We start from the raw sequence: 14,771 nt of genomic DNA, 5'->3' as shown, positions 1-14,771 counted from the left end.
ACTTCCCTCTGAAACTTGCAAACTATACGCAGGAAACACACTCAAATGCACTAACTCCCTTTTGATCTTCCACACCAATGTTTAAGAGAGTGAAAAAATACACTCATAAACACCATTTTTCACTTAACACTAGCCACAGTCATTATGAAGACAAGAGTTGGAGGAAAAGGAGGATTTGTCAGCGACAACTTGACCATGAAAGCAGCCAGCTGAATTTCATTACAGCACTGAGCTTTTAAATAAGCCAGAACTAAAGAACTTCAGAAAAGCAAGGGGCTGAACACACCTGTGCATTCGTGTTAGCTTCTGGCAGGGGGGCCAAAAGGTCTGACACGGGCTCAAATGCCCCCAACCATTACTTATGACAACCATGCTGATCTCCCTTCTTCCAAATCCAGCTTCAAAGCTTATAATTATCTTGACAGGCACGGGGGGGCGGGTTGAAACCGCAGACCATTTTTATTCTGTCTTTGGGTTTTTTAGCCTAAGCAATGTGAAACTCAAAGAAACCAGGCAGACAAACAATGCAGCATATTAAGAGTGCTGCATTGGCTTATTAAATAAATAACTGACAAATAATCACAATCAAACACATTGTCATTACCCGGTTCATCTGAATCAAATGTATCCAGGATATTCCAAGAACCCAACATCAACTTGCTGTAAAAGTCAACCTTCAAACTGCGAGTGCAAACTCCTGCAAGCGACTGATGCACTAGATGGCCCGTTTTAAACTGAAGATCGGACTGAAAGGTCCTAAACCTGATCTAGGTCAGCTAAATATAAAGACTCATTTGAACCCCCGAAGAGAAAGTGACTTAATCATAACCACATACCCGTTAGGAGAAACGCATGGGCCGTAGAGCCTATTTTTGTCATTATCACCCTCTTGTCTGGTCTGTTTGCCTTAAACGGTGTCCTGTGATATGACTCTAGATTCACTAGTAAGTGCAGGCAATGTTTGATTATCAGTAGCAAGGACATCGCTCTAAGCTACTACAGCTCCTCCTGTTCACAACTTCACATGCTCTCTGAAACATAACTATATGCAATATATTTGGAATCCAGAAAATATACAAGTGCATTTTGATACTTTTGGAAGCAAACAACTTTATAACTCAAAACAAGACAACAAACAGTATGAAATGGAGACTATTTAGAACAAATTAGTCTGACTCCAATGCAAGACCATATGAAGAGTACTTTTGTGCCTTTCCAAACCATCTTATCTAGTGTTGTCACAAAGGTTAAAGAGATTTTTAAGACGGTAGAAAATAGTTTGTTTTGGAATGCCTTAAAAAAGAAAGACTGTAGATAAACTATAGCTTACTGTTCAAAAGTTTGGGATTAGTAAAACTTTTTTTAAAGTCGTGTTTGTTTGATAAAAAATATAGCACAATCTGTAATATTTTGAAATATTATTACAATTTAAAATAATTGCTTTTTATTTTAATACATTTTGTAGTGTAATTTATTAATTTACAATGTAATTGATTCTGATTTGGTGCTCTATAAACATTTAGGCCTATTATAATTATCAGTGTTGAAAACAGTTGTGCTGCTAAATATTTTTTTTGTAAAACATGATACATTTTTCAAGATTTTTTTAATGAATGGAAAGTTGAAATAAACAGCAACATTATAAATGTCTGTACTGTAACATTTTTATCAATTGAGAGCAACCACAACAACAACAACAACAAACAAACAAACAAACAAGCACACACACACATATATCTATCTATCTATCTAACGGACCTCAAAATGTGAACTGTAATGTATATAGCAAGACCAGTCTTGTTCCTGTATTTGATAAAACTTTAATAATAGTACATTTATTTGCATTAATAGACAGAAACACCACCTCTGTTCTATTGAACAGTCTAATTTCAAGAGGTCTGGTAGAGCAGGACATTGACTTGCACTCAAATGCATTCCTGTTTAATAATGATAGCTGCTTATGAAAAATAGAGGAGATCTTTCCTTTATAATTTAAAAATCAATTGTCTAATTGCCAAGTAGAAATTTGATAACAGAAAAGGTTGCATGAGCTAATATAAACAGCAGAATGTGTTTCAAGGACAAAAAAAAAATCTTTCTAAAGTAAAAAGTTGACTAAATAAAATAAAACCTTTCAAAAAATTTATTGTTTTTTGTTCATGTACTTTTATACTTATTTGCTAATAGTTGGTGTCTATTCACTTAGAAATGTGTAAACAACAGATTTAAACAGACATCTCCAGCATGATGAAGAAAAATTAACAGAGGCCTGGCTTCAGTAGTGAAACTACAAATGAAATCCACATTTCTATGAAATCCTTTTTTAAAGCAAAAGTCAATTGCAACAGAGAGTGCAAGAAGCAAGTGTCCATCTCATAATCAAAATCACTGAAATCAAAGTTCAGTATTATAGTGTAAGAATGACAACATGCCCACGTGTTCTTGTCTACTACTAATAAAATATTATAATTAATAATTAATTTTTGTGGTAATAAAAATAGATGTAGGCTAAGTGAACAATAGCCTTTAAATGTACTTAAAATACATATATAATATCAGTGAGGCAATAATAATTAGTTCAAATAAAGTATCAAAAGCAAGAAATCATATGGTTTTATTGAACAAAACTGTTAAAATACTGTATTATAATGTAATAGAGCCAGTGATCTATATATAATTATAAGATAATATAATATAATCTCTATTATAGATCAGTGAATAGAGCTAATGTACAGTACGCATTACAACAAATGCCTGCAGGGGGCACCAACGGCCTGACGATTGTTTTTACACATTACTGTGCGATCTAATACTTGTTTAATATTGATCAAGCATCATTTAATTCAAATGTCCACTTAATCTTTAATATTTGGCCATTTCTTTAGGACAGAAACGCTATAGCCACTGTAATTTAATGAATATGTGGACATCAAAACGTGTAAACTCAGAGTGAGGGTTTGAGCTTTTATTTTGAAACCGCGAGATAATAAATGTATTCTCTTGTATTTGTGTAGATTTATAAATTATTTACCTTACAAATCTGATGAATTGGCGCACGATGCGTTCCCAGATGAACGTTATAATAAACCCAAACTCACAACAACATGCACAGATGAAGTTTGAGCGGCTCCACACATGTAAATGATAACAGCTCCTGTGGAACAGCATTTACTGTGAACGGAGCCGCTGTGAGACACACGTACGTAACCTACACGCCTATAACTGCATTCCATATAATTATTTAATCAAATCGTAGCGTTTGTGAATTTACAGTTATGTTTAATTATGATTTTTAAACGGGTTTAATATATCATGCAGCCTTGGAAAACAGTCTAATAATGCGTTTTATGGATCCTCGTCTGTGAAATGCGGTGAATATTTTGCGGTTAGTCGACGCAGGCAAAATGAAGTTGAGGATTTTTAAAAATCGAATAGTCGAATAGAATCAACCAATCGCGACAGCCCTACTTTGAACCAAACAGCTTCAGGAGCATCCAACACGATAAACTTTCTATTCACCATCTACCTCTTCTCTTTAGCAGAAATGTAGTGCAGTGAATACACTTCCACTTTTGTCTGCTTACAGCCAGAGAACAAAAACGACTCCAACAGACACTGGACTGTATCAACTTCTCTACCAGACTAAACTGGGGTTACACTGAGCCAGCCAATACTACAAGGCTTTTGTGGGAGTTCAAATGCAGTCCAAATTTCCAACTTTGACAACACTGCCATCTACAGGCTTCCAACATACAGTTTCAGTGAATGAGCACATGAGCACACAAACACAATAAAACTAATTAATAAACAAATCAAGTCCCCCCCCCCCCAAGCACAAATACAATTAAACGCAAGTTTTCTTCCATATCAATCAAACCACCAACAGTCAAAATGGAAAGAAAAACACACATACCCAAAAAAAAAAATCCATTAAGTCCAATTATCTCACTGTTTCCATCAGAGAAAAAAAAGCCATGTAAAGCATGCATGAAAGCATTTGAGGAGAAACAGTTCACTCCACATAGCACTGCAGAGCAAACTCGCGGCTTCATTTAACAATGATCCAGCCCTTTCACTCCACAGGGGTGTAAAGAGGGGACAGGAACACAGAGTGGGTAGTCCCTCACACTCTTTCACTATCTGTCCCCTCATTTCCCTGACAGATGGATGTCTTTTTCTACTCATCTCGTTCTATTAGTTTTGTAACTAAATGAAACAATGTGCATTTTTTTCCATTCTATCTTTCTTTCCCATCCCATCTCCTCACCTCTGTCCAACCGTGCATTTGACCAAGGACAGACTGGAGCCAGTTATTTGTTTTGCTCTCCAGTGGAGCCAGGCAGACTGAGAGGCCCAGCGGCCGTTCTTCTCATGATAAAGAGCCTTGAGAGGGCTGGAGGCCAAGGGAGCCTCCCAGAGTTACGGCCACTGAATGCTGCAATACCATGCTTTATTTATTAAAATGCATATCAAATTATACTGCAGGATTAAGATTAAATTGTTTGTTTCTTTGTGTCAGACAACTGACCTTCTAAAAAAAAAAAAAAAAAAAAACAAAAGCTTTAGTTAACCTTCTGAGCGAAGGATTAAAATGTTTAGTTGTGTTCACTCTGGCTTGGTTTGAAATCCACTGACACTGATGATAACTGACACAAGGTTTTTGCTTTCCTCAGACAGACAGTTTTCAAAGTCAACTGAGGGACCAGAGGACCGTTTATGGGAATGAAATATTTCTGATGAGTATTAACCTCATTTTATATTTTAATGTCTCTTAATATAATATATTTTTTAATATTTAATACACATTTAAAATATGTATTTACTGCTACAAATAATAAAAACAACATGAATATATTTTAGTTTATTAAGTAATTCAGTAATTTATTAACATTGATTATATAAAAATTATATCATTTATTATATCATTTTAAATTTATTATATACATTGACATATTTAGTTTAAGATACACAAATGTTTCTAATACAAAAAAAATGCTTTTATTTAGAAAAAAAGTATATTTTAATTAAAGTAAATAATATTAAAAAATATAATAAAACATTTATATACAATTAATTCTATTTTAGTCATTAATATATTAATGTTTTTACTTGTTGTTTTACACACACACACACACACACACTTGTTATACTTGCATATATTTAATATATTCTTAATATATTATATTTATTACACAAGATATATAAAAATAGTTATATATATATATATATATATATATATATATATATATAAATTAATTCAAACGATGCTTACAGTTCCCACCTACATGCTAAATCCAAATGAAGACTTACTGTTTACAAGACAAATAAAAAAAGAAAGAAAAAAGAATTCATTGGAAACCCAAAGGGTGCTCCTTGTTGACAGACACTGCAGGAATGTTTAAGACAGCAGTTACAAAGAAGCAGGAGAAATTCCAACGCTAAACACACCTTGCCAGCCTTAATTAGAGCTGCGTTTAAATGCTAAAGGGTTTTGTTTGGCTTAACCACTTGAGCTGGCTACGCTGTAATTGTGCTAATGTGAAAGGGCCCATTCTGGGGGGCTGGGAAGGGAGGGGGTGGATTAAGCTGGGAAATGCATGGAATGGGCAAACCTTGGCATCCGACGGACACAATCCCTCTAAAAAAAAGCAGTTACCAGCAGAATGAACTGGTACAACATACACAAACTCACAGGCACATTTCATCAGAAGTGTCATCCATCACCAGAGCTTTTCACGGTGATTTCTGATCTCTAAGGAATTACCCATATCAGAACCGTTGGCATTACCACAAGTGTCCCACCAGGTTTTGTCAGAAAACGCATTGAAAATCAATTTTCCCTCTGCTCCCCACGTTACAGGTCCTAATGATCCTGAAGCCACATCCACAGCTGTCGCCCTGCCCAAAATCAGCACAACAAAGACCCAGAGCATCCCCTGTGAAAGTTTGGGAAATCATTCATCCGCTATGCTTTCAATTGAGTGAGCAACCATAAAGCAGGCAACAATACGTTTCAGGGAGGTACTCGGATACGCTTTGTAAAACTCACTCTAATAGATGCCAATGGCAGACACAGGTAAAGGAAAGTGACAACTGGCTCAATCTCAGCTTCCAGATAAAAAAATTTAAAAAAGAGATGTAAAAACAACAAACTAACATTAATATGGCAAAGGATCTTGTTAGTGGCCTAATGTATTCCCTATGAATTAAATTTCCTAACCCTTATGCACTGTTTATGCATGGCCATCTGTTGAGCGTTGACTGGACCAGCTGTTCAACACCAACATTTGAGTCTCTAAATAAGATAGAATCTCCACTAGCCGGTCACTATCCTGGTAGCCTTTTGTCTCCAGTTGTAGATATGGTCCAGAGGGACTACAGAGGTGACATCATGGCCAAGGCTGGCCATTAAATGGCTTTTCATGCTGATATTAAGTGGACCGATATGGCATGAGCTTATCAGTGGGAACTGAGAGATGCTCTTTAAGGTCCTCTGATAAGCAAAGAAGACATATTCCAATAGCTAAACAATAAGCCGTATAATGTTATCTGAGACTGAAAGAGCTTGGTGGAAGAAATTAGGTAGAAACCTTGACAATTTAGACACGACAAATAAAGTTTCTGTCAAAAAAAGTCTTAGGTTAAAAAAAAAGAAAAAAACTAGACACCCAATCCATAGCTATTTGTCGTCTAAAACTTTTCGGTTGTTTACTGGTAGCAAGTGTGGGAGAGAGGTATATAAGGGTGTTGTCACAGTGAAGTGATTTGTCTCACCACACAGACAAGGAAGAGAAACTGTGAGGATCCCATCTGGGTTAGACACTGGTTGACGAAGGCAGTTTGAAGAATCCCCCCACATTTACACCCTGCCATCCACACACACACACACACACACACACACACTTTTCCACCCGTCCCATTCTCCCCATGGGATCTGTCGGACTGTCAGAGCACTAAAGCATGCTCTGTAAAACTTCTCATGACTAGAACGAATGCAGTAGACAATCAGACAGTAGAAATTTTAATTGCTTCCTGTATAACAACTGAGGCAGGAATAGGCTGAACAATAGTGAGAGGGGGTGCATGAATACTTAGACAGCGCTTTGACTTGATTCCCATTAAGGTAGATTTAGAAAGCTGTTGTAAAAAAAATGCATATCATCACTCTGGTGGTATAAATATGTACATTTCTTTCCTTATATACTTAATGTTTAAAAGTTTGAGGTCAGTAAAATTCTCTTTTTGAATAAAAATAAATGCTGCTCTTTTGAACAATTTAAAAGAAATCTGCAAAAAAAAAAAGAGTCATGGTTTCCACAAAAAAGATTGAACAACACAACTGTTTTCTACTTTGATAAGAAATGTTTCTTGAGCACCAAATCAGAATGAATTCTGAAGGATCATGTGACACTGAAGACTGGAGTAATGACTGCTGAAAATTCAGCTTTTCCATCAAAAGAATAAATTGCACTGTAATGCTATTTCAATGTCACTGTTTTAATGTATTTTAAACCAAATAAATGCAGCCATGATGAGACTTTTCAAAAAACATAAAAAAAAAAATTGTATCACATCCATACTTTTGTACATTAGCAGTAACCCATATTCTTATCAACTGAGATTTTTAAAGACGACATGAAAAGAAGCGGTTTAGACTACAAAACGAATGACTGAAATGGTTAGCCAAGGACAGTAAAATAATTTACCAGATTAACACCTTATGTGTGTGGTGCTTTCCCTAGTTCTTTTGAAAGAGACATTATAGTCTGTAAATGGACCCTTCTTGTCTGCTTAAACTGAAAGGTATAATGATGAGTATTGTGGTTGACAACATGTCAGCAGCATCTACAAAACCAATGACAAATCCAGCATGCTCACAAAAGGCCTCTGTCTGAGGACTCACACACAAGCAACCAAAGTAAATCACAAGCAAGCCTCTAATTGAACAACATGGAAAGGAAGCATTCAATAAGTTGAGGCCAAAAGGTCCTTTCTTCATAAAACAACAGTCGATGGAATGTGTTAAAATGGCATCCATTTACAAATCGACATATTCATATTTCATACATACACCATGTCCAAAATCACTAGATCATTCATGGTGAAAAAGTCCTTTCAAAATAAACACACTCAAAAAAAGTCAGGAAACACAAATTAAAATCTGTGCCTAATGGCATAGTTCCCTCAAGTTGTTCTAAACCGGACTTTCTTGAGTGTACGACCTTTCTTTTGTGTAACATAAAAGACAATATTGTGAAGAATGTTGGGAACCAAACAGTTTTGGTTACCATTGACTTTCATTGTATGGACAAAAAAATTTAAATACAATGGAAGTCAATGAGAACCGAAACTGTTTGGTTCCCAACATTCTTCACGATATCTTCTTTTGTGTTCCACAGCAGAAAGCCATACAGGTTTGGAACGACATGATAGAATTTCAGTTTTTGGCTAAACAGTCCCTTTAAACAAAACAAGGATGACAGTGAGAAGAAACAAACAAAACATCACCTGCTGTTGAGTGGTGAGAAGACCCAGTTTTCAGAGCGTATGTTCTCCAAGTAAAACGTGCAGCAGGAAACCCTTTAACAGATGACAAGCATTGCCTGAAGAAAGAGAAAGAGATACGGAGATCACTAGGATGATGTCGACTGATCATATGACATTTACAGAATGAAAAAAACAAGCCATAAGGAATGTATAAACATACAGGGATGAAGCAGCAGCTGTTGCTCTGCTGTAGTCACTATCCATGACATCTGACAACCTATGAATTTAACTGTCCCCTACAGCTAAAGCTGATTTTGCACATTGACATGATGATGCCTGTTTAATGTATTTAATGTTCAGACATGTTATGAGAGCTGAACAGTGCTGACAGCTGTGACTAGTTTTTCAAACTTTTCATCAGCAGCTGATCAGAAATAAACATACACACAAAAAGCATATAATTTAATGAAAAACCATGAGCAAACCAAACCTTCAATTTTGTATAACAAATCTTTAAGTATCTGTATGTGTAAGAGCTTTCAGCAAAGCTATAGAATACAGTGATTAAAGACTTTATAGATAATTTATTAGTATTCTCTATTTATTAGTACTCTCTAATAGTACCATTAAGATTATTTTTCATTATTACATGTCTCAGAGATATGCAATTTAGGAAAATTGCTTCAGATTCCTTAAAAGTAACACCAGAAACAGTAGGACAACTTCAGCTGAGCTCCATAGGACCATTAGCTCCTCATGACTGATATTGTGTTTTTGTTTATGGTGTGAGGGGTCAAAGGGTCATAAGGTTATGACAATACCAGCGCACCCTCTTGCAGATAATGCACTGTATTGTGTGGAGATCACTGGAGCTCTGCTCTCCGCAGGAAGTTGAGACCGAGAGCTGTGATAAGTGAGCTCTGGAGGAGAACAGACAGTGGCATTGTGACCCTTTAGGTCACTGTACACTCACATCAAAGAAGGAATCCCACATCTAACCCATCCCTGTAATTACAAGAGCTCTGGGAACATGAGGGACTCATGAGGAAAATTATAATACGAGAAGATGTGCCCTGAAATTATAAAAATGTGTGAGAATCAGATCTTGCTGAAACTTACTATTAGATGCATTCAGTATTATCTCATTAATCAGGTTTTATTTACATGTAGTTTCACATACGTAACCCCAAACTATCGCACTACAAACTTCAGGCATCATCAGCGACAACAATTTATCCATAGAATGTTTATTAATATTCTGATAATCTGAATATTTTGTCCCACAGATTCTAATCAATGAGCTAAAAAGGTCAAGCTGGCGTGCAGGTGGCCTGTTCATTACAATAAACAAAGTAGGTGGTGAGATCCTGCTCTGTCGTTTAAACAAACGCACCAAAACTCTGCTGTGATTTTTCTGTCAGAAAACTAACTTGTTTGATTTTTCTTGAAAGCATGAAGGGTGGATGAAAAGACATTAGAAGGTTGAATCCAGATGGAAATTTGGTTACCTAGGTGAACCTGCCCCTATTAGTTAAGACAGAAACCTGAGAGGACTATTATGAACTTGGCTTTGCTTTAGCTCAGCATTGAGCTCAGAGAAGCCAAGAACCGAATCTCACACAGACACAGACAGCCAGGTTGTTTCTGATTAATATTAAGCAGAAACATGGAGTTAGCAAATTCGGTTTGTTAGATAAATTGGGGAGGGGAGAGAGTCAGATGAGGCTGATGTCAGATGTGGTGTTTAATCACACTTTAGAGTATTTATACATGTGTTATCAACAGAAGCATGTCTGAACATAAAGAGCAAGCCTGTTGCCGCAGGCTTGTACTGGTTAAGATAAGATCATTGAGAAATCAAGCCAATTGCTTAATGTTTAGCAATTAACAATGTTCACAACAAGCATTTGCAGGAAGTCAACAGGAAGAAAATTAACATTAAAGGGATTTGGAACAACATGAGGTAAATGAAGAATTTATTTGGGGGTGAACTGTCCCTTTAACTACTATACTAAAGTGAGCCAAAACTTTGTTAGCCGGATATCTACAGGCTTATTTTGGAGGGAGGAAAGCAGCCAACAGCTGCATGCAGAAAGCATGGCTTAGAGGAGAAAGGACAGCCTGATTTAAACTTAGCAAGCATCTACTGATTACATATATAGAAAAAGAAAGACAGTTAAGGCTGTCAAACACAGAATAAGAGGCACTATGGCGTGCCACGGCTAGGACAACGACACCACATTCATTTCAAGGCAAAAGTTCACCTCAAGAATGAACAAAATGGTTTTGATTTATCTCAAATTGGTGAAATAAAATATGCACAAATTGAACCTTTAGGATTACAACAGTTTGTCACTAGGGCAGAACCCTCAAAGGGACACCTTTGTACTTTTTAACGCCTAAAAGGTGCATATTAGTATCCCTAAAGGTTCAATCCTCCAGCATATGGTCATTATGTACATTATGTAATCAATGATTTGGGACAAATATAATGAAATTTAATATGTGTGGTGTGGCAAGATTTTGAACAGCCTCCGGAGTCTGTTGGTGTGCTCTCATCAACCATGCTTCTCAAACTCCTTAAAGGGGTCATCGGATGCGACATGCACAAGTTGTTTGAACTGAAATGTGTTTTGGCAGTGTGTGTACACAACCACCCTATAATAATAATAATAATAATAAGATCCAGCCAGTGGGCTTTTTTTATCTCGTTAAATCATTTCCCTTTTCTCAAATCAAGCCATTCTCAGATGCCCGTCTGTGTGACGAGACAGACCCAGGCCCCTCCCACGATTGTTGATCGACAGTAGCGTTTTACCTTAGACCCGCCCTGAGTGAGCGGTCATCAGTCCGCCATTGTTTCGACGCTGGAGCAGATGTTGACAATTACTACTCCTAAGCAATTGAGGGGTTTTGTGGTTGGATGTAATAATGAACTCTCTAAAAATTTAAAGGGGGGGTACAATGCTGTTTCATGCATTCAGAGCTGTTTAAATTGTTAAAGAGTTGGATTCTCATGCTAAGCATGGACAAAGTTTCAAAAAACAATTTGGACGTATGACGGAGTATTTCTGTGCCAAAAATCTTACTTCCGGGTTGGTACAAGTTTCGGAGAGTTTTTTTCGATCATGGCTCTTCATGACGTAGACGAGGGTGGAACTCCTTATATGGGCATTTCTCCCGCACACGCATCGACCAGAGCGAGAGCGAGATCGCACCCATCAACAAGCTTCATCTGGCGGCAGTGCTGCACGGGACTTGCTCAGGAAGAATGTCTCCAAAGTAGTGTGGTTTTTGGTTTTAAGGGAAAGATAACTTTGTTCAGCTTCCTAAAGAACTCAGCGTTATGTAAACAGTGGATACAGTTTGTTTTTCCCGGGGCAGCAACGGAGTTTCACAAGTGTGTTTGTTCGACGCTGGATTTGCACATCGTTTGATACTGAAAGATGGAGCGGTCCCAGCTATAAAAGACTCAGAACTGCAGACGGTAAGTGAAACAGCATCAATGTCTATTTTGTTGGCATTTGGCGCTCAAGTGCTCGTCACTCTTTAGCTCCACCCACAGCGCACCTCCAGGAGCTCGGCTTTTACCGGAGAGAATCGTAAAGTTGTATATTTCTTTCATAAATATGATCAAACTAAAGACTTTTTGGAGATATGAAGGATGCAGTACTACTCTATAGGTACTCAAGATTAACATGAGATTGGGTGAAACTGTGTGTGTTATGCCCCCTTTAATTACATCTATTATGGTGATTCACGTCGATAGATGACCGTGCAGCATCTAACAACATTGCAGTATCGGCACTTAAAGCACACAAAGAACACGATGGTAATGCTAATTAAAAACTACTGAAGGCATCTTTAATAATGGAAAGTTGTGAAATTAAAATATAACTTGTGGTTTTCTTTCTACAGTCTACACACCAATCATTAAAAATAAGTTACTCAAAACTACCCGTTCTTGAATATTCTCCATATCATTCGGGCCTAAAAAAAGAGTTTTACTGCTTTCAGACAAGCCAGGCAGCATGTGACCACTGGACAAATAAAGGTAGTGTGTAGGACATCGGCCTAGCTGACACTGACTCAAGCAGTAACTCAAGCAGTCTGACAGGCACCGGTAGACGCCTTCATCTGAAACCTGAGGAGATCAGTGGTAAGTCAACCAAGCTCTCTCTAGGCTGTCAGTTTGCCACAACACAGTTAAATGTGGGAGGTTAAATAAATTAGAGCTTACATATACACATTACCTAAATAATGGCTTATTTGTTACTTTTTAAGCAAGGAGGTCAACATCAACAATACTTGAAAAAAACGTTCCCATTCATATAAATAGCATTTGCTCAGTGGATAAAATCGTTGCATTCTGCCATCTTTACTCAATGTCATCAAGTACTGCTATAATAAATAAAAATCAGGGGCAGGGGCTAACCGGACCATGCTAACCAGCCAAACCTTGACCTCTTGTTTGTAACCAATCAGGTCTTGCTAGCAATGAAATCTAGATGTTTTTTGGCTTCTAGCTGACATGAGTGCCAATTGCTGATTGGAAATCTGTTCATACCACACACAGATTTCAACAGGAAAAGACTAGCTACTTCATGGCTAGCCTTAAATGTGTCCCAAAAGATCTCAAAAAGGGCAGACTTCCATGAATGGAGGGCACTCAATTGAACAGTGCTTGCACATACCATTCTCAGGATTTTTCACACCCAGGACTATTTGGCATTTGCCTTTTCTTAGTAAAGACCTACGTTCCTCAGACCTGCCTGTTCCTGCCCCAAACCTTCAGCTCAGTATTCATCAATGCTACCCTTCACTGCATTCCATTGAGTGCTGAACTTTAGAAGGCAGTGTAGGGGAGATCAGGGGAAGGTTCATTCCCTGATTATCTTTTACTCACTTCAATCAGACCTTCAGTGAGAGACAGGAATCCTGTTATAAAACATCTACAGCTAATGAACAACTCCGTGTCTTTCTCGCTCATGTCTACATAAGCTCCATAATGAACAGCCATCAAAACAACCAATTAGAACAGGTCTCATCAAGCACAACATTTCTAAGAGTTCCCAGAGGGCCATTTCTAGTGCGGATTTGATGGCACAAAATGAAATTGACAATGCCTTTGTGCTGTATGGGCTATAAAAGTAACTGACTTTAAAAATCTGAATTAATTTTAAAATACATTTGCATATGCATTTTACATGTGCCGTCTTTGTAAATGATTACAGCGAAAAGCTGGGCATCATACGCTAAACGACTGAAGATCACACACTACCAGACTTTTAAGTTCATTGCAAGAAAATGCATGACATATAAAAAAGTTGTGTCCTAATATTGGTTCAAAATATCGAACATGTTTGATATCCACAGACTGAATCTAAAAAATATATATATGTATTTGTCTATAAACTCTGACTGCTGGAAATCTGCAGACTGGCGCAGTGGCTCTGACTATACCACTGCTGTGAAGTCAATTTACTTGTGTAACGTGTTGTGATGTTTGTTGTATATTCGTTGATTCTGGTGTCTGTACTGTTTATGTATATTACACCATTTATTGTATATTGTTTCTCTGTATATCGTATTATGTTGTGTTTTCTAACTTATGTACAGTCAGCTGCAATGTCTGGACCACGAACCTAAGCTTTTCATACATCATGAGTAGTGTTAACTTGACCCTTGACGACTAGCATTGACTATATATAGTCCTTCAAATATCCTATACACACTGTGTCATGTACACAATAGCTCAATTATAATTGTGCATGTCAACATATTGAATATAGGGGACACTATTTTGGCACAGTCTGGTATAAAACAGTCTACCATCTGACTTTTGTTATCTTTCCTGTCAAACTGCACAGTTTACAAAAAAAAAATCATCTAAGGAGTTAACCATGTTTACAAAAATGAATGTCACTTGCAAATGTGGGTATGTCCCACGTCAAGAAAAACAAAAAGACTTCTGTGAAACAACTGGCGTGTTGAGAAAGTAGGAGTTTTTCCTCTGCACCCACTAATCCCAGCTAGATCATGGCTCAGAATTTGTTTTTTCTCCTTGTCACCAGCAGAGATCTTTACATTGCTACTTGTGAATTTATCTACCTTATTTTACATGATGAAAAATAAAGATAAGATGCAATGAAGAGATGTAGAGAGAGATCGCTTAGATACACCTGATAAGTTTGAACATCTTTGGGATGTTGACAGCAGTTTTTCACATGGAGGGTGACCACTTACATGCATGAAATAAACAATAAGGGCCACCATTTCTCTCA

General features: G+C 37.2%; 1 protein-coding gene across 3 annotated transcripts in view; it reads right to left on the bottom strand.

The window, feature by feature from the left end:
- The window catches only part of LOC107557614 (KN motif and ankyrin repeat domain-containing protein 1-like), a 48,431-nt gene that overhangs the window by 28,272 nt on the left and 5,388 nt on the right, over nt 1-14,771 (bottom strand). For 2 of the 3 annotated variants that reach the window (XM_016241092.1, XM_016241094.1), the window contains exon 2: nt 8,509-8,603. In XM_016241092.1, the coding sequence (XP_016096578.1) occupies nt 8,509-8,603 (95 nt within the window). Of the gene's footprint in view, nt 1-8,508; nt 8,604-14,771 lie in introns of those variants that run through there. The other variant, XM_016241093.1, reaches the window with a different exon arrangement.

Source organism: Sinocyclocheilus grahami, unplaced genomic scaffold (genome assembly GCF_001515645.1).
Source record: "Sinocyclocheilus grahami isolate Dianchi unplaced genomic scaffold, SAMN03320097.WGS_v1.1 scaffold611.1, whole genome shotgun sequence".
Lineage (NCBI taxonomy): Eukaryota > Metazoa > Chordata > Actinopteri > Cypriniformes > Cyprinidae > Sinocyclocheilus > Sinocyclocheilus grahami.
This window is presented reverse-complemented; position numbering and strand designations above follow the sequence as displayed.